General features: G+C 31.8%; 1 protein-coding gene across 1 annotated transcript; it reads left to right on the forward strand.

The window, feature by feature from the left end:
* Nucleotides 1-1,867: 1,867 nt before the first annotated feature.
* LOC101266816 (uncharacterized) lies at nucleotides 1,868-3,807 on the forward strand. The gene is made up of 3 exons (XM_004237637.2): nucleotides 1,868-2,218; nucleotides 2,281-2,461; nucleotides 3,611-3,807. The coding sequence occupies exons 1-3, from the start codon at nucleotides 1,868-1,870 to the stop codon at nucleotides 3,805-3,807; spliced, it is 729 nt and encodes a 242-aa protein (XP_004237685.2).
* The last annotated feature ends 19,152 nt before the right edge of the window (nucleotides 3,808-22,959 follow it).

Consider the following 22,959-nt stretch of genomic DNA (forward strand, 5'->3'; position numbering starts at 1 on the left):
GCTTATAAATGTTTTCACATTTAAGACAAAAAGTACGAAGAGTTCCGAAAGAGTTTTGAGCAAGAAAAGGGAACATTGATTCCAATAAAGTTTTTTAAAGCTAAGTGTTGAGAAATTCTCTCAATCCAAAGAAAAAAGTTATTTTAAAACATATGACCTATGTATATATTTTTTAGAGTAGTATTGAGCACCGATATGGGGATTAGAGTTCATAATAACTCAAGTCATCATAAAACATGTTTTCATCATTGATATTAATGGTCATACTTTTTAAATGATCACATAAATTAAGCTAGTTGATCCACTAAGTTAATTAGTTCTATGAGACGACATAATATAGGACGATTCTGGCAGCTTGAGCTAGACGTTGTATCACCACATAGGCTCATAGTGGTGGTTGTCGGTTAAAGAATTTCCCACAGAAAACTATATCATTTCAAATATAAGTAAAGTGAGTTTGCTAATGCATTTCTTTAACTAACTAAGTGTTTTCATTGTTTTTCAAGCTTTTACATATTAAGTCAACTTATTTATGTGTTGAGCACAGCCAAGGTAAGTGTTCCTTCTTACTCTTTTTCAAGATTAAGTTGGGGTTAGCATTCCAACTCGCATACTCGTACATTCAATGTACTGATGCCAGTTGACCAGCATTGTATCATGATTCAGATGCAGGTAACAAGGATCAACATCATCTAGTGCCTCGCTAATGCAACTAAGCTCTCAGAGTAAGTGGTGAGCCTCCTTGCATTCTGAAGGACACATTTGTTCGATTTTAAGTCTTTCTTTTATAGGATGTTGTGGGTTCTATCCCAACATCCATCTTATTATTAAAAATGCTTCATTTACAGTGAGAGAGTTAGTATTAAGTCTCTGATATTTGTATTGCATAGTTTTATGATGAGACTTACGTGCCATTTTACCCAACTTGTTTCATTAAGTTATTGAATGAGATTGTTTTATTCGTTACGTCTTCCGTTGAGTTATGTAAGTCAGGACAAGGATCCGCTTGAGGCAAGCAATGGTCTACGAGGGCTGGCCACGCCTAGGGTATAGACTCGGTGCATGACAAACTTGGTATAGAGCATAGAGTTCAAGATTTCTAGGGAGTCTATGAAGTCGTGTCTATAGAGTCCTAGTTATCGGTGTTATGCGCACTACATCAATAATCAAGAGGTTGAAACATTTAGGAATCCTCACTTCTTTCATATTTCTTTCTGTGTGTTAGAGTTTATCTCTAAATGCTTCTTTACAATTCATGCTTGCGCATGTTTAAGATAACGTGCCTCCACGAAGAGAAGCAAGAGGCGGCTCAGCTAGAAAGAATGCAGAGGAACCAGAGATACCTAATGCAGCTAATGTGCATCCACAATCCGAGGTCACTATTGCATAATTTTGTGAGGCTATATGGATGCTAATCTGTGTGGTACCTAATAAAGTTTGTAAGCATAGAGGGGATACACAAGAGGAGACTGAAACTTCAAGGAATCCTGAATTCTTGAGAATGAATCGTCCAAGTTTCGCCGGTTTGATCACTACTAAAAAGCCTAAGAATTTTATTGAGGAACTGAAGAAGGTTTTTGATGTAATGCATGTTGCTGATGTTGAACGAGTTGAGCTAACTCCATATCAGCTGAAATATATGGCTAGGCCTTAGTTCGATCAGCGGAACGATGGTAAACCTTAGCATGCACCACATCCGAGTTGCGCCTCTTTTGAAGAAGATTATTTAGAGCGTTTCTCTCCTTTGGAGTTCAAAACACTCTATGGTACGATAGTTTCTTACAGTGAAACAAGACTCATTGAATGTTCATCAATATGTGTTAAAGTTCACCCAGTTGTCTCTTTATGCTCCTAAAATGTTTAAGTAATGAGGAGCAGAATAAGCTTGTTTGTCGTTGGCCTTGGTCATGGATCAAGCAAAGAGGGTAGGGATGCGATGCTTATGAGCGACATGGTATCAAGGTTTATTATAGAAGCAAGAAAGGTAAGACTTGAAATGTATCTGGGCAGCAGGAAGTTTGTACGAATCAGCGACAATGGCAGAATCAAAAGGATCCTGCACCATCATCCTCTAGTGCTCCTGCACCTAGAAGACAAAGTTAGGATAATGGCAAGAATTCCCAGTACTATAGAGTTAGACCAGCAAAATCTCAAGGAAGTGTGGCACATAGAGGTAGTTGAGGTCTTGCATGTGCTAAGTGTGGTAGAACCCACAAAGGTAAATGTCTTGATGGCCTGACAGGTTGCTTTAAGTGTGGGTAAGAGGGTCATTTCATGAAGGAGTTCCCAAAGAACATGCAGAGTAGTGGAAATCCAGGCAAAAAATCCCAATGTTCATCAGTTGCTCGACAAGAAAGGGTTGCACCTAGAGGAGCAACTACTTGCATTAACGGAGGGGCAAACTGCCTTTATTCAATCACTACCCGCCAAGAGCAAGAGAACTCTATAAATGTTGTCACTAGTATGATCAAAATCTTTATTTTTTATGTTTTTGCTTTGTTAAACCCAGGACAATTTTTTTTGTAACTTCTTATGTTGCAAATAAGTTTGAAATACTTTCAGAGAAACTTTGTGAACCCTTTTGTGTTTCAACACCTGTTGGGGAGTCTATTCTACCGAAAAGAGTCTATCGTGATTGTCCAATATCTATCAATCACGAAAACACCATGTTCACCTAGAAGAGTTAGACGTGGTAGATTTTGATGTCACAGTAGTTATGGACTAGCTTCATGTCTGTTATGCCTCAAAAGATATTAGAACTCGAGCTTTTAAGTTTTTGATTCCTAATAATCCACTTATAGAGTGGAGAAGTAGTTCAGTAGTTACTAAGGATCGTTTCATTTAATACCTCAAGGCAAGAAAGTTTGTTCTAGAGGGATGTATCTATCACTTAGTACTAATTAATGACTCAAGTGCTGAGGTACCTTCCCTTCAATCAGTTCCTATAGTAAGAGAGTTTCCAAAAGTTTTTTATAATGATATACCCAGAGTCCCTCCTGAGAGAGAAATAGACTTTGGCATAGACATCATTCAGATACTCATCCTATATCTATTCCTCCATATAGAATGGCACAAGTAGAATTGAAATAATAGTTCAAAGATCTGTTAGATAAGGGTTTCATTCGACCAAGTGTCTCACCTTAGGGTGATCAGGTCTTGTTTGTGAGAAAGAAATATGGTTCCTTTAGGATGTGTATATACTACAGTCAATTCAATAAGGTTACAATCAAGAATAAGTATTCTTTTGTAAGGATAGATTATCTATTCGATTAACTTCAAGGTGCCACCTTTTTTTCAAAAATAAGCCTCGAATTTGGCTACCATTGTTGAAAGTTAGGGAATGTGACATTCAGAAGACAACTTTCAAAACCAAATATAGGAATTATGAGTTTTTTTGTCATATTATTTAGTTTAACTATTGCACCAACAACGTTCATGGACCTTATGAATAGAGTCATCACTAACGACATACTAAACTATTCATGGAATGAAGAAGATAATGCTAGTTACCTAAGGAAATTCCTTCGGGCTTTGAAAGATAAAGATTTATCTGTGAAATTCTCCAAGTGTTAGTTTTGGCTTAAGTTTGTGTCATTCTTTGTCCATATAGTTTCCGGTGATGGAATTAGAGTGGATACCCAAAAGATCGAAGCAGTTAAGAGTTTTCCTAGACCTACGTCTCCAACTGATATTAGGAGTTTCTTGGATTTGTCTTGTTATTACAGAATGTTTGTTGAGGGGTTTTCATCTATCTCATCTCCTTTAGCCAAGATGACTCAGAAGACAGTTAAGTTTCAATTATGTTAAGCTTGTGATAAAAACATTCAAGAATTGATAAAGTGGCTGACTGCTACCCCAGTTTTGACCTTACCAAAAAGTACTCAAGGATTTGTGGTGTACTGTGATGCATGTAGAGTTGGGTTGGCATGTGTGTTTATGCATAATGCCAAGGTTGTAGTTTATTACTCCAGACTGTTGAAAGTTCATGAGAAGAATTATCCAACCCATGATTTAGAATTGGCTGGAGTTGTTTTTGCTTTGAAGATATAGAGGAATTACTTGTATGATGTTCATGTCGATATATTTATTGATCACAAGAGATTAGAATATGTGTTTACCAAGAAATATCTCAATCTCAGACAAAGGAGGTGGTTAAAACTACTCAAGGATTATAACATGAATATGAATTACAACTCAAGTATGGCTAATGTGGTTGTTGATTCTTTAAGAACGTTATATATGGGGAGTATCTCCCATGTTGAGGAAGTAAAAATGGAGTTTGCCAAAGATATGAATATACTTGCACACTTAGGAGTCAGACTTATATATTCCATAGAATGAGGGATAGTGGTAAAAAATGGGACTGAATCCTCACTAGTGTAAGAGGTGAAACTTAAACAATACCAAGACCCTATTTCGCTTGATTTGAAGGCAAATTCTCATAAGCAAAGAGTATTAGCTTTTGCACAATGGGGAGATGATGTGTTTGAGTATTAGGGTAGGTTATTTGTACCAATGGTAGATGGGATCCAAGAGAGAGTCATGGAGGAAGCTCATAGCTCCATATATTCTATCCATTTGAGTTCCACAATGATGTACTACGATTTGAGAGAAGTGGAATGGTATGAAGAAGGGTAATGCTGAATTTGGTGCCAAGTGTCCAAATTGCCAGCAAGTTAAAGTTGAACACTAAAGGCATGGGGATTTGGCGTAGAGTAATTCAACTTCCAAAATGAAAGTGGGAGATGATTAACATAGATTTCATCATACGCTTTCCAAGGTCTCGTAGGAAGCATGATTAAATTTGGGTGATTGTCTCTAGGATGATAAAATTTGTCAAGTTTTTGCTTGTAAAAACTAGTTATTTTGTAGAGGATTATGAAAAGTTATACATTCAGGTGGTGGTGATACTTCATGGAGTCCAAAGGTCGATCATTCATATAGAGGTGCATAATCTACTGCACAGTTCTGGAAATATTTCTTGAATGGTTTGGCTTCAAAGGTAAAATTAAGCACTGCTTTTCATCCTCAGATAGATGGGAAAGCAGAGGGTACTATTCTGACCTAAGAAGATATGTTTAGGTCTTACATGATTGATTCAAAGTGAATTGGGATGATCACCCACCTCTTATTGAGTTCGCTTACAATGACAGTTATCATTCGACCATCCAAATGGCTTCATAGGATGCTCTTTATGGGAGAAGATGTGTATCTACTATTAGGTGGTTTGATGTTTTTGAAGCAGGGTTGATAGGAAATGATCTAGTTTACCAAGCTATGGAGTAGGTGAAGGTGATTCAAGAGAGATTGGAAATGGCACAGGGTCATCATAAATCCTACAGAGATGTTAGGAGAAGGCTGATGGAGTATGAGGTGGATGATTGGGTATACTTAAAAGTTTAACCCATGAATGGTGTGACAAGGTTTGGTAAGAAGGGTTAACTTATTCCCAGGTATATTGGACCTTATCGTAAAGCCAAAAGGACTGGAAATGTAGCTTATGAGTTAGATATTCCACAAGAGTTAGCAGCAGTTCATCTAGTGTTCCACATCTCTATGTTAAAGAAATGCATAGCCGATCCTTCATTTATCGTACTAACTTAAAATGTTGGGATTAAGCATATCTTATCCTATAGGAGATTCAGGTTCAGAGTTTAGATCGCCAAGTTCGCATGTTATGAACAAAGGAGTTTTCATTAGTCAAGGTCGTTTGGAGGAGCCAACTTTTTATAAAGACTACTTGAAAAGCTAAAAAGGATATGCAAAGGAGATATCCAATCTCTTTGAATCCAAAGAAGATGAAAAGCAAGGTACTAATTCTCTTCTTAGTATTTTATAAAGTATTAGTAAGTTTGTGGTTACTTGATTTTTTTGTTGAGTGTTGAACTTGATGTTACAATCCCTGGCTAAGTGAAAGAAATCTCATTCGAGGATGAATGTTCACATAGGAGAGATGTTGTAACATCTCACAATTTGAAATAGCTAAGAAATTAAAAATATTTTTTTTGGGAAGGAAAAATTAGGAAAATATTCTAAGTTAAGAAAGTGAATATTGGTCATTTTCAAATGGTCATAACATCTAGATTAATATAAGTTAGAGGTATTTCTTGATATGTTTGGGAATCCCTTGTAAATATATTTCCAACAACACCGAGTTTTTGCATTTTCGATATCGTATGAGTGAGATATGCCTATCAAATGTTGGATTGTTGAATTGAGGAAAGTCCAAATTCGAATTTAAGGAAGGACAAACTAGTCTTTTAACAAATTAATTTCCTATTTCATTTTTAGAGATTTATTGGGGTAAAAACAAGTCTTAGTTCAGTATGGAAAATTATACTTACGCTTAGGGCTTGGAGAAGAGAGAAAAGAAGAGAAAAGGGGAGAGAGGTCAAGGAATTCTCCAAGAACGTCAAGATTTGCGAGTGGAAATTGTCCGGGGTGATCCCTATCAAGTATATGTGATACTTCAGTATTGGTTCAGTTCACCAACACACAAATATTGATTCAACTCTGTTATTTTTTATTTGGTTGAATGAGAAGAGTGATGTTGTTGAAGAACATTGTTGAATTCATATTGTTTGAGTTGTTGAATGATATTTTTGTTTTATTCATAATTTTAAGTTAGAACTATCGGGTATTGAAGGTTCTAACAATCCTATGTTTTTGGAAAAATTACTATGGAGTTTGTGTTAAAAACTAGAGGAGAAAGTCGTCAGACGCACCCGGGCAAAGCCCGGAATGTTGCACCTCATTTGCGCTAGACGGACGGGGCGGCACCCTTGTAGTGTGCCTGAATGAGGCCTCTAAACTTAAGACCAGGAGTGGCACGTCCCAGATACACTTGAATCGTCGTTTTTCAGCCAGTTTTTGTAGTTTAACCTAGTTAAGTCCTTCGAAAGTGTATTAACACTTTCAAGTGATACAAACTACTTACAATGATTTATAAAAATGCAAATAATAACCTTGAATTCATGATTTCATTCAAGGGAAGTAACATCAAAACCAAAGGAGTTAAAAGTCAAGTAAAAAATTTAAGAAACAAGTCAAAGAAAAGTTCTTGCAGGTTTCCAAGAGTCTAACAATATCTAAATTTGTTTTAAAGAATAATGTATTAAGATAAATAAAGAGTAAAAGAGTTGAGTTCATTTCTCAAAAGTTATAAGGAAACTATGTATTTCCCAAAAGTATATAAATTTTTTCACATTTAAGACAAAAAGGAAACTAAGAGTTCAAAAAGATTTTTGAGCAAGAAAGGGAACATGATTCGAAGAGACATTTTTAAAATAAGTGTTTAGCAATTATCTCAAACCAAAAGAAAGAAGTTGTTTTAAAAACATATGAGTTTTATATGTTTATAGGAGTAGTATTGACCATTGATATGGGGATGTGAGTTCATATTAACTCAAGTCTCAATAAACCATGTAGCCATCATGGGTATTAATGTGTAATACTTCTTAAATGATCACATAAGTTAAGCTAATGGATGAAATAAGTTAAGTAGTTCTATGCGACGACAAAGTATAGAACAATTAGTAGCATGGGAAAGACGTTGTATCACCACATAGGCTCATGGTGGTGGTTTTTGGTTAAAGAATCTCCCATAGTAAACTATATTATTTCATATATAAGTGATGTGAGTTTGCTATTGTATTTCTTTAACGAACTAAGTGTTTTGATTGTTTTACAAGCTTTTACATATTGTATGTGTGTTATTGCTTTATATAAAATGAGTTATTCATTAGTTGAGCAGAGCCAATGTAGGTATTCCTTCTTACTCCTTTTCAAGCTTAAGTTGTTGTTAGCATTCCGACTCGCATACTTGTACATTCAATATATTGATGCCAGTTTGCCTGCATCGTCTGATAATGCAGACGCAATTAACCAATCTTAGCATCATCGAACGCCTCGTTGATCTGAATGAGCACTCGTTGTCAGTGGTGAGACTTTTTACATTCTGGAGAACAAATTTATTTGCTTTTCAGTCTTTCTTTTATAGGATATTGTGGGGTCTATCCCAACATCCATTTAAGTATTATAGAGGCTTCATAGACAGTCAGACAATCAGTATTGAGTGTCTCATATTTCTATTGCAGATTTTTTGTTACGAGAATTAAGTACCATTTTGAGCAACTTATTTCTTTAAGTTATTGAATGAGGTTATTTTATTTATGAGACTATTTTTATTTAGTTAAGTCTTTCATTGAGTTAAGTAAGCAAGGCAAAGGGTCCGCTTGAGGCCAGCAAAGGTTTTCGAGTTACGACAACGCCCAGGGTGTAGGCTTGTGGCGTGACATATATATTACCTGACATATATATTACCTTAAAAGCATGAACTCCTAACTTGATTGTTAAATTAATATAATATATCTATCTTAGTTGTGACATTTTTTATGACTTGTGACTTTTTTGATAAGTTGTGTCTTTTTTCGAAGGGTTGTGATTTTTTGATGAGTTGTAAGTTTCCCAAAGAGTTATGACTCTTTTTCATACTTTGTGACTTTTCCTCAGTATTGTTACTTCTTTGTGACTTCTCAATAATGTGATGATTTTTCAGACAACATTTTTTTTTTCATATCTTCTACTCTTCTTCTTCTTCTTGCATTATAAATTTTTTCTTGTGATTTATTGTAGTTGAGTGAGTCCAAAGCTTAGCAGAATATGTGGTACCATTATTCTAATAAAGTAAGTAGTTCTATCCTAGAGGGTTTATTTCATAACCTATATTACTTTAGGAAAATAACATATTTTTATGATATAATAATTATTTTTTGATAAATATATACATTAGTATGTAATGTTTCAATTTATGAATTTAACGTGATGTAGTCTTAATTCATTATGTTTCTGAATATATGTTTTTCAAAATTTAGCGAATTGTGATATTTTTTTTATGCTCAAGACAAAAGAATGACTTTATTATCAAAGCTACTTATTTGATTTATACTCTCATGAAGTTTGTTTCAAAATACTTATTATTATATAAATATTGCCCTTTGAAATTACTTATTTACTATTTCTTAATATTTTTGTATTTAGATGAAGAAAAGTTCATATGACGTGTAATTCCATTAATTAAAGTTTGTATTAGTTTATTTTTTATTATTTATTAAAACATAATTTTATGAGATTAATATTCTTATGAATGCAAATATATATTTATTTTGCCTACTTTCGTATAGACCCAAACAATTGTAAATACATACTTTACACCACTAGTCAGCTTTGTTTCTTCACCGTGAAGCATTTCCTATAGTCTTTTATTTAACCTGCTCATATACATTCCCATTATAATTTTAAACACATACTTTATATATATATATGTAACTTTTAACCTTATTTTAGTCGGACTTTATATATTAATGATACCCTCTTTTATGCATCAAATCCTTGCCTCACCATGCTGAAATCGACAATTGGTCTCCCTCATCCATGGTTCCATTCTAATACACAATAATGCCTAGAATTAACATTGTAGCTCTAATATCCCAATGGTGTTCATCAAGTTCCAACCTACATGAAGATTTAAATACAACTAACAAAATTTAAAATGTACTGATAAACAAGATATAAAACAGTTCGTCAATTCATTGATGAGAGTCTTAGTTATTAAAGTTTTTTAATAATACCTTACAAGAATTCACGGCAAGAAGGGACCTTTTGAATAATAATATTACTTAATGAAGAGGAAATTCACATTGATAAGTTTACTAGGTACAAAAATTCAAGGAACACTATTTAATAAACATATCTAAATATGAAATGACTCATTCAAATTAAATAAGAGTTACTAAATTGCTTAAGGACACTTAGATCGCGTCAAATCCAACTAATATTCCGTACATAAAGAAGTTGAATTGGCTTTTACAGATAACATAATCGTAAAACCAACTGACATTGAGGTTTCAACACACGGATTCATTAATGGTTTTGTATCATTGGATCATGTCTATAAATTACATATGGTTCTAATCTAGATAACTGCTCACCAAAATATTTTTTATTTAATTTCATGCTCCATTACCCAATTGTTATCACTAATTTACATTACCTATTCTAAGATTTCATTTTGTGTTTTAGTTTCAATGAATCCCCTTAGTGAAAAAGAATATTGCAAGACATGGGAGATAGTTGTTATGAATGAGAAGTATGTTTTGAAGATGCCTAAACTATCATCAATATAGAGATATGGTGAAGTATTGATATCTTGCTTCTAACTAATAACCCAGCACGGCGCATACAATTGTTACTTGATGAGACGATTTTGGAGAAATGACGGTGCTTTTCTAAAAAAGATGAAAAATAATTAAGATATACTTGGATTAAGTGACGTTAGAATCCTAATCTATAAAAATATTGGACAAACTACTGTTGTTGTTCGAATAAATTGAGTATAGTTGTTGTTTCTAATTCAAACAAGCTCTTGTCACACGAGGAACCTTTGAAATATCTACTCTTTCCATGAGTAGCGTCTTGACCAATCCATATTTTCAAAAATCCACAGACCTTGTCCATTAGTAATCACATATATGTTTTGCAATGCTATTTAAACTCGATTGTCACAACAAATGTACATACTATAATTTAACATTGTAGGCAGGTTACTTTTAAAGTTTCTATAACAGGAAAAAAAATTCTATTACCATTATTGGGTAGTTACATACTAAAATTGCTAAGTTCCAAAAACCTTCGTGACTAGCACATCTCACTCAAATGGGTGATACAATTAACTAATATCGTCAAAAATACAGGGGTGAAATGGTAATGGCCAAATATAAAGATTTTACGGTAGCACCAAGTAAGGAAATGAAAAGAGCTAGAGAATTACTTCTGGTAAAAAATATGGATGGATTGCTAGCTGATTCACAAGTACATACTATCCTATACTTGTACTCTCTAAAAATAATAACCATTTTAATATAAAATATACAATATCAAATATGGTGTCATGACCCGAATCTACATCCTGGACGTGGCCAGCATTCAAAGACCGTTGCTGGTCCCCAAGCGAACCCTCATCCTGGCTAACTACAAGTGGATGACTAACTTAAGCATATAAAAACTTAACATAGAGTAAAATCAATAACTCAAATACAAAGTTTTAACTCAAATGAACAACTTTTAATAAAAATAATATATTCAATTCGCCATAAAATAGGCAACTTTAGTCTTTAAAATATTTACTAGAATAAATTAATAGTAGAGACTTCTTAACTAAACTTACTATCTATGAAGCCTCTGACTGATAATGATAGAAGTCGAGACAAGACCCACGACCCCCTAACTAAACTGAAAAAGTAAATGAAATCTTTTGTAAGCAAGAAGACTCACCATAGCTAACTCGAACTCCATGTAATATCAACGGAACTCTTGTTGATGATCTAGTGTATCTGTGTCTGCATCATGAGCAAATGCAGGCCAATTGACTAAGTACGTGGAATGTACGAGCATTTAAAGGGAATTCTAAAGCATAACATAACCTTGATACTTGAATAAAAAGATGGAAATATACTTACCTCTTCTTCTTAATCTTGCAACCCAATGAATACTCAAGAATAAGATATGCAACTCAGAGATAAAATACTGAACTTAAAGATATGATACTCGACTAAGGATACTTAACTCATGATACTTAAATGAACACATTTCGATAAAAAGAAGTTTAAAACAAGTGAAATATATAGAAAATCTTTTTAAAACATGATGTTAACTCAAGAAAATAATATCATAAAGAAACATATCATGCTCCACCTCAAAGATTACTTGTGTAATGCATGAATGAAGTGTCATACCCCCATTCATACTAAGCAGAACCACTTGAGGAACCATGTAATTAATACTGTGGGAGTTTCCCTATCGGATAACCACCACTATGAGCTTAAGTGGTGACACAACGTCTCGCCCACGCTGCCAGAACCGTCGTATACTTTGCCTTCACATAAAACACCCTCAAGCTAGTGGATCCATTGGATACACTTATGCGATCATATAAAAATTATGACACATTAATAAGCATGATGGCTACATGGTTTACATGGGTACTTGAGTTATCTGAACTCTCATCCCCACATCGATACTCAATACTACTCCTTAAATATAATTTATCTCATACTTTTAATAAGACTTTCTTCCTTTGGGTTGAGATAATTACTGAACCCTTTAGATTTTAAAAAGCTCCTTTTGGAATCAATGTTCTCCTTTTCTTTTTCAAAACTCTTTTCGGAAATTCTTAATTTCCCCTTTACCTTAAATGTGACAACATTTATAAACTATTAGGGAATACTTCGTCAACTTATATCTTTTGAGAAATGAACTCAATCTTACTCTTTTCTTAACTTGAAACTTAAAACATTGGGAATACATAGATCCGTTATAGCTTTTGAGAATTTAACTCAACTCTTTATTCTTTCTTGACTTGAAATTTAAGTCTTTAAAACAAAGTAAAAATGCTTGTGAAACACTTAAGAAACTTTATAAACTTTAATTTGACTTGCTTCTTAACTTCTATACTTGACTCTTAACATTCCACGAATTGAAGTATGATTCATGGTTCATGATCTCATGTTTATGGATGATTTCATGATTTTCAACTTGGAGGATTCATGCGGGCTTATGGAAATGAACAATTATATTTGAAGGTCTAAGTAACTAGATGGAACTCATGTATATGACTCATTCTCTTAGTTGCTTCCTCAAAGCTTAGTTCAAATTAATGATGGATCTCAACTAATTCATAGTTTAAACTTAAAGACTTTCTTGAACTCTACTCTTAACTCTATGTTGAATATGAATTATCAATTCAAGAGTTATGGTCTATGACATGAAGGATCTAGGTGATATTGTATTTTTATGAATACATTCTCCTAACATTCTCACTTACTTGAGTCTTGAAACAAGCTACTAGAAATTGTAGAAGACTCGCCAAAACGACTTGAAGGGACTCTATCAAAAAGTTCATAAGAAATCTCAAAACTAAATCTTGACTTTAACGTGAATTTGAATTATTCCTTCAAGGCTGTGATTCATGTTATGAATGATTTCCAAGTGTAAACTAGTAGTTTAAAGTGTTTAGCATAAAAAGGAGTAAAGACACATGTTATATGAGCTCAAACGGAGCAACCGGGGGCAAACAAGATAGGGCAGGTGACATTGGGGCTATGGGTGGCAAGAGACACCAACCCCTAAAGGACAAAATAGAGTTTTGAGCGCTCTGGCAGGCACACCACGCAACGACAACTCTTCCGAGCACTTTTGCTCATTTTCTCACCCTAACTTCCCTAAAATCGAACGGTTTCTTCCCCAATCAACTGGATTCGATTACTTAACTTAATTACACTCTAATCTACTGAAAACAAAACTCAAATTACTCAATTTCATCTCAAGAATTCATCAAAAACCCAAGACAACAAGATATCAAGTGAACCTCAAGAACACTTATCAAGAACTCATCAAGAACTCTAATCTTTAAACAAGAAATATCGCTAAAAAAATAACATGATTGGCATGTAGGTGAACTAAATCAAAACTATGAAAGATTATATACCTCTTAGGGATCAGAACCATGGCAAAATTCTTCAACAAAACACAAGATTCTCGATGAACGCTTGATCTTCTCCTCTTTTCTCTTCTTTTCTGTTCTTGCCTCTTCTTGAACTCTCAACTAAAACCTAAGAGTAATTTATATTATGAAACTGAAACTAAAAGAATTACAACCCTAAAATATGACTAAAAACAAATTAAATCTAATTTTGTAAGGAAAGAACCAACATACCCCTCACTATTTTCGGCTAACTTTCCTTAACTTGAAAGTTTGACTTCAAAAGGTTATATCTCACTCATCCGAACTCGAAATTTAAAAAACTCAGTAGTGTTGCAAATATAATTTAAAGATATTTCCTATGATGTCTTGTAGATCACATAACTCATCATGTTCTAGGGGTTATAGTCGTTTGAAGTTGACCCAAAATTCATACTTAGTTTAATTTGAAAAATTCAGAGTTTGCTATTTCCATTTTGATTCTTTTTGGAACTCAAGGTGATAAATCTAGTGACCTGACCTTAATACTTCATACATTTCTAATACCTTTGTGAAATCTCACTTAGTACGATCAACGATTCGAGTCTTAATTCGAAATTTTTTTGGGGTATTGCATATGGTATATTGGAAATTTGCATTATTGTTTGTACAAGTTCAATGAAACAATTGTAGACATACTGAATAAGGATGAGCTATGGTATTTCTCTTTAAAAAAGTGCAGGAAAAAAATTAAAGTTGTAGAACATCGTGTATCTTGTAACAATTGCACAAGTGAGAATGTAGAATATCATATGAGGTAAGACTCAGTAAAAACTCCATTCGACATTTACTAATTAGGAAACAACTTAACATCATATTTTAAATGAATCCCTATGTTAAATAGATATTGCTTATGACTTGAAGTTTGTGGTGAAGAACAACCCCACTTATACTATTTGAAGTGGATAAATATTTACTAGGTTTCAACATGCAAGACTATATAGGATCAACCTCAATAAAGATACGAATTGTAGTTATACTTACAATTATATAATCATTTGTCTCCCCCGCATAGGTACGTTGTCTAATCCATCCGAACTTTTACAATTATGATACTTCATAGCATAAATTAGAAGAAAAGAATTGCAGGATTACATATACATAACATTTGATGATCCTTTTAATTTCACCCATTAGGTTAAGTTTGAAAGGAAGTGTTGCTGATAAAACTGGGCCCTTCATATGGATTATTAAATGGGACATAGATTATTTGTAGAGGCTTTTACGAGAATGTCAAATATGCAAAAAAAAAAAATAACAAGTCAATATGCTATAAAACAATTGTCTACTCAAACAATAAAACTATAACCACCCTCTTTCCTTATTTTAAACAAATACTACTTATGACTTGAAGTGTGTGGTGGAGAACAACTTATCTGAGTTATAAAATTAAAAGTGGATATATAATTATTTGGTTGCAAAGTGCAAGATTACACAAAAATGAACCTCACTAAAGAAATGGTCTGTATTTATACCTAAACACCTTAATGCTTACGTTGTCTAGTCAATCCTAACTTTTACAGATATCTTATTATGATACTTCATAGCACAAAAGAGAAGAAAAGAATTACATGATTACATATGCATAACAATTGATGATTCTTTTAATTTTATACATTAGATTTATGTTGAAAGAAAATGTCCCCATCATGTTGCTAAGAGTACCAGACCCCTCAAAAGGCTTGTGCAATGGGACATGGTTTATTTGTAGAGGCTTTGACGAGAAGGTAATATATGTAGAAAAAACAACAAGTCAATATGCCACAAATATGGTCTTTTCTCAAACAATACAACTATAACCCCAGCCCCACCCCCACACCCACACCTCAAAAATGAATGATACCCTTTCAAATTTATTCTAAAACAATTTGCAATACGTATATGTTTTTGCAATGATAACAAATAAATCTAAAGGTCAAACGATATAAAATGTAGAGGAATACCTACTAATACATGTTTTCTCGCATAAAAAAATTTATCTTGCACTATCTAGAGTTATATTTATGCCAACAAAAAAGTGTAGGTCGTGACTAAACAACCAAATTGATGCATCGTGACATACACAAAAAATACTATCTACAAGAACATATAAGGTGAGATTTGATTTATACAAAAATTATATGAAATCAAATAGGAAAAAAAATTCACCACACATGAAGCTAAAGAAAATTGTATTGGGTGAATTCTTAGGTTTGGTGGAAGAGGAGACAATATGAAAAACACTAGACAACTACCACAAAAGACATTACTTTTGTGTATATAAGGTTATTCAGATATAGGGAACACTTAATTTCACATATTAAAATGGAACATACAGTTCATGACATGACATAACTAAGAAGACAAATAGTTAATTCGTGCACAAATTATATTGCTTATTTAAAATTTTCCTAATAACAATTTAAGAATACAACATTCGTCATTGCATGCCCAACAAGAAAGAAAGTAAATAGATTTTCCATTCACTTAGTATGATGTCGTGCAATATGCATACATATTGATATGTTGAAAACCTAAAATATACATACAAGATAAAATATCTCGTGTATAAAGGGATCTGAAGACATAAACTTCACGTGAAACTCACATGCAGTGAATCTAGTATATAAATATATATAATTAAATATTTTGGAGATACTACTAATAAGAAGGTCAGAAATAATCCAGAATTCACTTGATCGTATAATGATCTGATTTGTAAGCCTACTTAGGCCTTGAGTAACAGAGTATAATTAATTATAACATTTATAAATAGAAACGCCTTGGTATACTTGATATGATACAATGTATATCTCGAATGATTAACGACTAGGAAAAATGAATAGTGAATGCAAAACTCATGTTATTATCAAAAAAATTGGTTTTATTCATCATTTATATATATGTTGTTTGAAAAATGTTCTCAAATAAAATAGCAGTCAAATTCAATACAATAATATAATTCTAATTAGGAAAAATCTTTAAATGATAATCGACTAGGAAAATTCAACGGTATATGCAAAATTCGTGTAGTTATTAAAAGAAAAGATTTTTATTAATCATTCAATATATTCTTAAAAAATTATTCGCAAATAAAATAGCGGTCAAATGCAATCCAATAATATAATTCTAATTAGGAAAAGTCTCTAAATCAATATCTTCTAGAAAAATTCAATAATAAATGCAAAATTCGTGTTATCATTATTATAAAAGTTTATTATTCAACTTTTAAAATATTTTTAAAAAAATTGTTCTCAAAGAAAATAGTGGTTTAATTTAATACAATAATGTGATACTAATTAGGGAAAATCTCTAAATGGTGATTGACTAGGAAAATTCAATTGTAATTGTAAAATTCATGATATATTCAAACTAGGAAAATTATTCGTGCTTCGCACGAGATTGAACTATGTTATAGGATCACATTGATCATTCGGTTATATTCAGATTTTCGATATATAAATTACATTATCAAGATCATTTTATCTTAAGACAGTCAAAAATCATAAAAAATATATATTTTTTATACAAAATTTATAATTCATAGAGATATTTTAAGTATAACAATGTTTAAGAAATCTCCATGGAAATTTTTGGTCAGAAGTGATATAATTTTCTATATTCTAAGAACTTATAAAGAACAAGATTATAAATCAAAGAAGAGACCAAAAAGCCTCGAGTATCAACAATCAAAAGTAAAGTGGAACATCACGTCCATACAAGAACACAATTAACTAATTCAAACGGAGGACATTCGTCTCTTTTCTTATGACCCTAAAATTGTTAGTATCAAAAATGGTTTTCCTCGTCATCTCACAATAGTCATAATTATAGTTTAGGTTTCATATAACCAGCCCAACTTAAATGGAATTGAACCATAGTTATTGTTATGGTTATATTGTAACAAAGAATCAACGTACTTATCAACCAAGCAGTAGCCAACATCATTCATAGGTAGATATTTTACACCAAAATATTTACACATAACATATTATAATCTCAAAGCATAAGTTTATGAGCGCTTGAACTAACAAATATCCAAAAATTATAATAAATTAAACCTTACATTCCTAACAATCAAGAAGAAAATCACATGTTGCTTAACATATTTTTCAAAAAGATAATTTTTCGGTCTATATCCAAGTTTACAGTTCACAAATTTAATTGAAAAAACCCAAAAGAAAGATTTATTACTTCTTTCTAAAAAAAGACTTTATCAAAAGAAAGATTTATCAATACGACAAAAATGATCTTTTGCAACAATTATCAATGTCCCTGGAAGCAGTCCATAGCAACATTGAATCTAATGACATTAATTAATGTAGGTAAAGGTTGTACCACTCTTTGTTACTGTGCATATTCATTGACGATAAAAAAATATTTTTATTTTGGTGTATTTTGGACATTTGTTAGTTTCAAGAAAACTTGATATCTTATTATTGCTAAAAAGAAGAGACAAAGAAATATGACAAATTAGTTAACTTGTGATAAAAGAAGTGAACTAATTTTTGGTATACTAATATTTAAGGTTGGGTGCAATGGCATATAAAATATTTGTACTTAAGAAAGAGCAATCAAATAATACACTAATTGTGGCAAATAGAGCAATCTGTTTCGTTCTTTTAACAAACTTCAGCATTGGTGGTGTATTAGTTATCACATATTCATTGTTCTGTTCTTTCAAATATAGCACAACCCATAAGAAATTTTTTCCAAAAGTATATGAATAAAACTGTAGAAAGATACAAAATCGCAGATAAATTTCAATCATCCTTATTGGAATTTTTAACTAAGTTAAAAAAAAAACAAAATAGAAAAAAGAAATAGTAATAGATACATGAATTACTATGACTTATAGTAAAAGATTAAGCTTTATTAAATAGGACGAAGAAAACTTTGACGAATGAAATACAATTCATAATAAGCTATGCTTATTTAATGTATTTAAATTCAGCTCCCCTATAGCCAAAAGAAACTACAAATAATAGTTGCAGAATAAAATTTTTGTTATTAAATAACCAAATATAATGAATTGAACCATTTCAACGTTTTTATGAGTTCTGGACAGAGAGGTGCAAGAGTAGTAATGTTACATTGCGATTAAAACCATTATTGGGTGTTTATATGAAGAAACCTGCAGGAAGGAAAGAAAGAGTAGATCGATTTTCAATCGTCATTGCTGAAATTCTTAACAGAGTTTTAAAAAGTCACCAAATTAGTAAAAAGAAATTGCCATAGTAATATGAATAACTATGACTTATAGTACAGATTAATCTTCATGAAGTACGAGGAAGAAAAAATTATGGAATGAAACAAACTTCAAAAGAAACATAATTAATGTATTTGAGTTTGATTCCCCTTAAACGAAAAGAAACCCTACACATAATAGTGGAAGAAAATCCCACTATTTTTTATTAAACAAAGTATAGGTCACAACACTATAAAATGTTACAACCCTTTGGAAATATCACAACCTTATATATAAGTCAAAACTTTTCATAAAAATCACAACTTTTTATAAAAGTCGCAACTCTTCATAAAAGTCGTAATTGTTCCTAAAGGTCGCCACTTTTCATAATAGTCACATGTTTTCGTCAAAGAGGAAGACTAATTTTGGTAATTGATAAATTTAAAGGGGGATTTTTGTTTGTGGTGGCGCAACGTAGGCGGGTCTAGGGTTCTCTTATATGTGTGTGTGTATATATATATATATATATATATATATATATATATATATATATATATATATATCAGCCCCAATTTTTAAGAAGCGATGTGTTCACATACCAATCAATACATGACACCTATTAATTTAATTAAAAATATTTTTTTTTCATTTGAAGTTTTTCCTTTATCTTTCTCTCTCTCTCTCTCTCTCTCTCTCTCTCTCTCTCTCTCTCTCTCTTACTTTTTGAATTTTAAATTTTAATTTGTTTTAAATTTAATTTTATCTTCCACCTTTCCCCATTTTCTTTTCTTTTCTTCACCTCCCACTCTCATGTCAAATTGAATCTCACTCCCATTTTTTTATTTTCTTTTCTTTTTATTCTTGTTCTCCGGTCAAATTTTATTCATAATATTATTTATACTTGACTAAATTATTGATAAGAAATATAATTATTTTTCTGAATGATTTTAAATTTTAAAGTATCATCAACTACTCATTTTCATATAAATCCAAAATTAGAATCATATTTTTAAAAGAATAAATTAATTTCTGAAAATTGAAAGAACTTAATTGAAATCGGATAAAACAAAAACTATATGATACTCCCTAATCATCTAATTAATTTAGCTCATTTTCATTTAATTTCAAAACTAGAAATGATAATTTTGAAATAATCATAATTCTCCGAAATATGAAAAATTTTAATTGAAATTTTGATTTAAAAAACTTAATAATACCTATTAATCTTCTTGAAATCTAATGTGCTTATCAAGTTGTTCGAATGTTATATAATATTTAGATATAGTTTTGAATTAAAGAGATAGTTAAGCTAATAGTAGTAAAAAAGGGAGATGAAATTGTGATAAAAAGTGATATTTAAAGTGAGGATCTTCAATAAAGATGAAAATGATTTTTTGAAGAAGAAGGAAGAAAGAAAAAGAAAAAAATAATAAGGAGAAAAAGTAAAAATAATAAGAAAAACAAGAAAATGTAGTTTATAAAAAAATACTTGCAAAAATAAAATTATATTCATTTTTTATTTGTTCACACTCTTTAAGAGAGTGCATACACTCTCCATGCCATGTGAACAATAAATGATGTAATAATATCTGTTCAAAATTGTTTAGGGGGGTAATAGGACACATGCGTAGTTTAGGTGTCTTTTTGAAAATTCGAGACAACTTCTGGTGTCACTTTATGTCTTCTCTATGAATGATAATTGGTTTTAATAATCTTTTAACATATTTTAAAAGAAATGTTTTTCTCAAAAAATAAGTGGTCAAATGCAATCCAATAATTTAATTCTAATTAGGGAAAATCTCCAAATGATGATCGACAAGGAAAATTCAATGGTAAATGCAAAAATGGTATTATTTTTAGTGCAACGTTTTTATTAACCATATAACATATCTTTTTTTAAAAATTGTTATCAAATAAAATTGTGGACACGCTGGTGCAAATCCTTGGGAGGAACATCCCTCCACCAAATAACGATGTCCACAATCAATAATTTGTTGTTCATAGAGAAGCTCGAATTCGTGAGCTCAACACCAAGCTCATGAACCTCGAGGGGGTTTCTCCAGGTTAAGAAAAATTATGGAGAATTACTTTGCGAAATTAGGAAGGGAGATGATGGTGTATGGGGGGAATCTCCTATCGAAGACCTTAACTTATTCCAACTTGAACACTTTAGGACGACATTGGAAATTCTGAATCAAAAGGTTGAAAAAAAGGCACAAATGGTGAATAAAAATGCATTCCCATTTCAGACATTGGGAAGTGCTTGGAGTCGTCCTAATTATTCAAGGTAAAGTTCTTCAGAGGGACTCAATGTTGGTGAACCCTTTGTTAATAGGATTGGTGGATTTACTTCGTCCATAGTTCCCAATTACTAGTTCAGCTGTCATTCCTAGTGTGTGGTTCATGAAAATATCAAAAATATATATAATATTAAGTGTTTAGGTTCATTTGTTATTTGAGATATCCCATGTGTTGTGTTTATAAGTTATTATTCAGTTGAAGTCAGTACTAAGTATTGTGTTAATCATGTATTATTTCCGCTATGATATTAGTAATTTTATTATATATGTAATATTATTAGTCCATTGTCATGTTGATTTTCTCCTTTGAATTGCATTATATATTATTCTCTTTTTTATCAAAAATTTTACAAACGTCTGGGGACTCTCTTCCTTGAAGATCTGCTTCTACAATTCGTACATATTATAATTTGTGAAACACAACATCCTCGTTTGGTTTCCAAACTGCTAAAGGGAACCCTTGGAGATTGGAAAAAGTATACAACAAAGTCATGACTTCCCATGGTATACAAGTCCTTTTAATTGGAATCTCTTGAGATTAGATTGCAAGTTCTTCGTGTGTGTGTGTGTATATATATATATATATATATATATATACTGGCGATCAAATACCAAAATACCCTATCTGTGACATTTTTCACATATCAACCCTGTCGATTTGAAAAATATACTTCTCTTTGAAGAGACAACTACCATTCAAACCTCTATACAGTATATACTTCTCTTCGATGAGAAAACTACCATTTAAACCTCTATACACGATCTCCATTAGTTGATCACCGCTTATTTCTTTATTGCTTACTTTAATGGAAGATACAGCTTCAAGAAACATTTGTCTCTCATTGTATTCTTCGTAAATAGTGACCCATGCCTAATTTTTTATTGAGAAAGAATATACGATCAATCATTATAAATTTTTTTTCACAAGATATGTTACCTATACTGTCCATACAAAAAATTGGCAACAGTTAAAGCGTCTGTTGTTCAAGTATGGTGTCGAGGTTATCCTCCATCCCAAAAATAGTATTTTCCTCAAAAGTTGCACCTCTTTTTGGTGAGGGTGTTGCTGCTTGGTCTGCAGATTTGCTTCAATGCTTCTTATCTGTGCCACTGAATCAATGCTATTTTCAACTTTCAGCAAGATAATATTGGAAATCATAATGATATGAATACCCCGATTCAATTGGGTGCTTTGGGTGCAATACGTCTACTTCAGGTTGAGGGAACGTCGTCTTCCATGTCACTAGCACAATCTAAACAAAATGAAGCGTGATTACTGAATTCTTACAATGTGCAATCAAAATATCCAAAAGCAAAACTATCATCAAATCAAATATTTGAGTTTTAAGACTGCGGAAAACTACAACCAATATAGGTTGCTCATATTTAAGAAGATTATTTGGCTTAGTGTAGCACAAATATATGCGGAAATTTCCTTTTTATTTGAAATTGATGTTTTTTATCTCATTCAAACAAATCGTAGATAAAACTTTAAATAAAAAACGAAAAGGGTGAAAATGAACATATATGTATGTTTTCGCAACAATATATTATATAGATGATAACGCAACAGAATTATGATTTTTCATTCAAAGAAACAATATTTTCGAAATCTTTATTTAAGTTAATTTGAATTAAGACAATTGACCATATGAATATGTGAGCATATGCATAAATTACTCAAGTATTATAAAAATCATCATACATTAACAAAAATTTTGTCGATTCAGTAACACTTACAGGAACAATAACATAAGGACAAATAGAAATTGAATTCACACAACAATGCAAAATGATACAAGAATTAAATAAAAATGTGGATTGCATATCAACTTCAATTTGGACAACCATACCTTAACTCCAAAATAAAAATGAAAATTTAACATTATGATATAAACATAACATCTCTTGGAATA

The sequence above is a fragment of the Solanum lycopersicum genome, chromosome 4 (genome assembly GCF_036512215.1).
Source record: "Solanum lycopersicum chromosome 4, SLM_r2.1".
Taxonomy (NCBI): domain Eukaryota; kingdom Viridiplantae; phylum Streptophyta; class Magnoliopsida; order Solanales; family Solanaceae; genus Solanum; species Solanum lycopersicum.

Coding starts and splice junctions, on each gene's coding strand:
- LOC101266816 (XM_004237637.2), top strand. CDS start 1,868: ATGAGGAGCAGAATAAGCTTGTTTGTCGTTGGCCTTGGTCATGGATCA. Junction 2,219..2,280: donor GTGTGGTAGAACCCACAAAG/GTAAATGTCTTG, acceptor CATTTCATGAAG/GAGTTCCCAAAGAACATGCA. Junction 2,462..3,610: donor CTCTATAAATGTTGTCACTA/GTATGATCAAAA, acceptor TTGTCCATATAG/TTTCCGGTGATGGAATTAGA.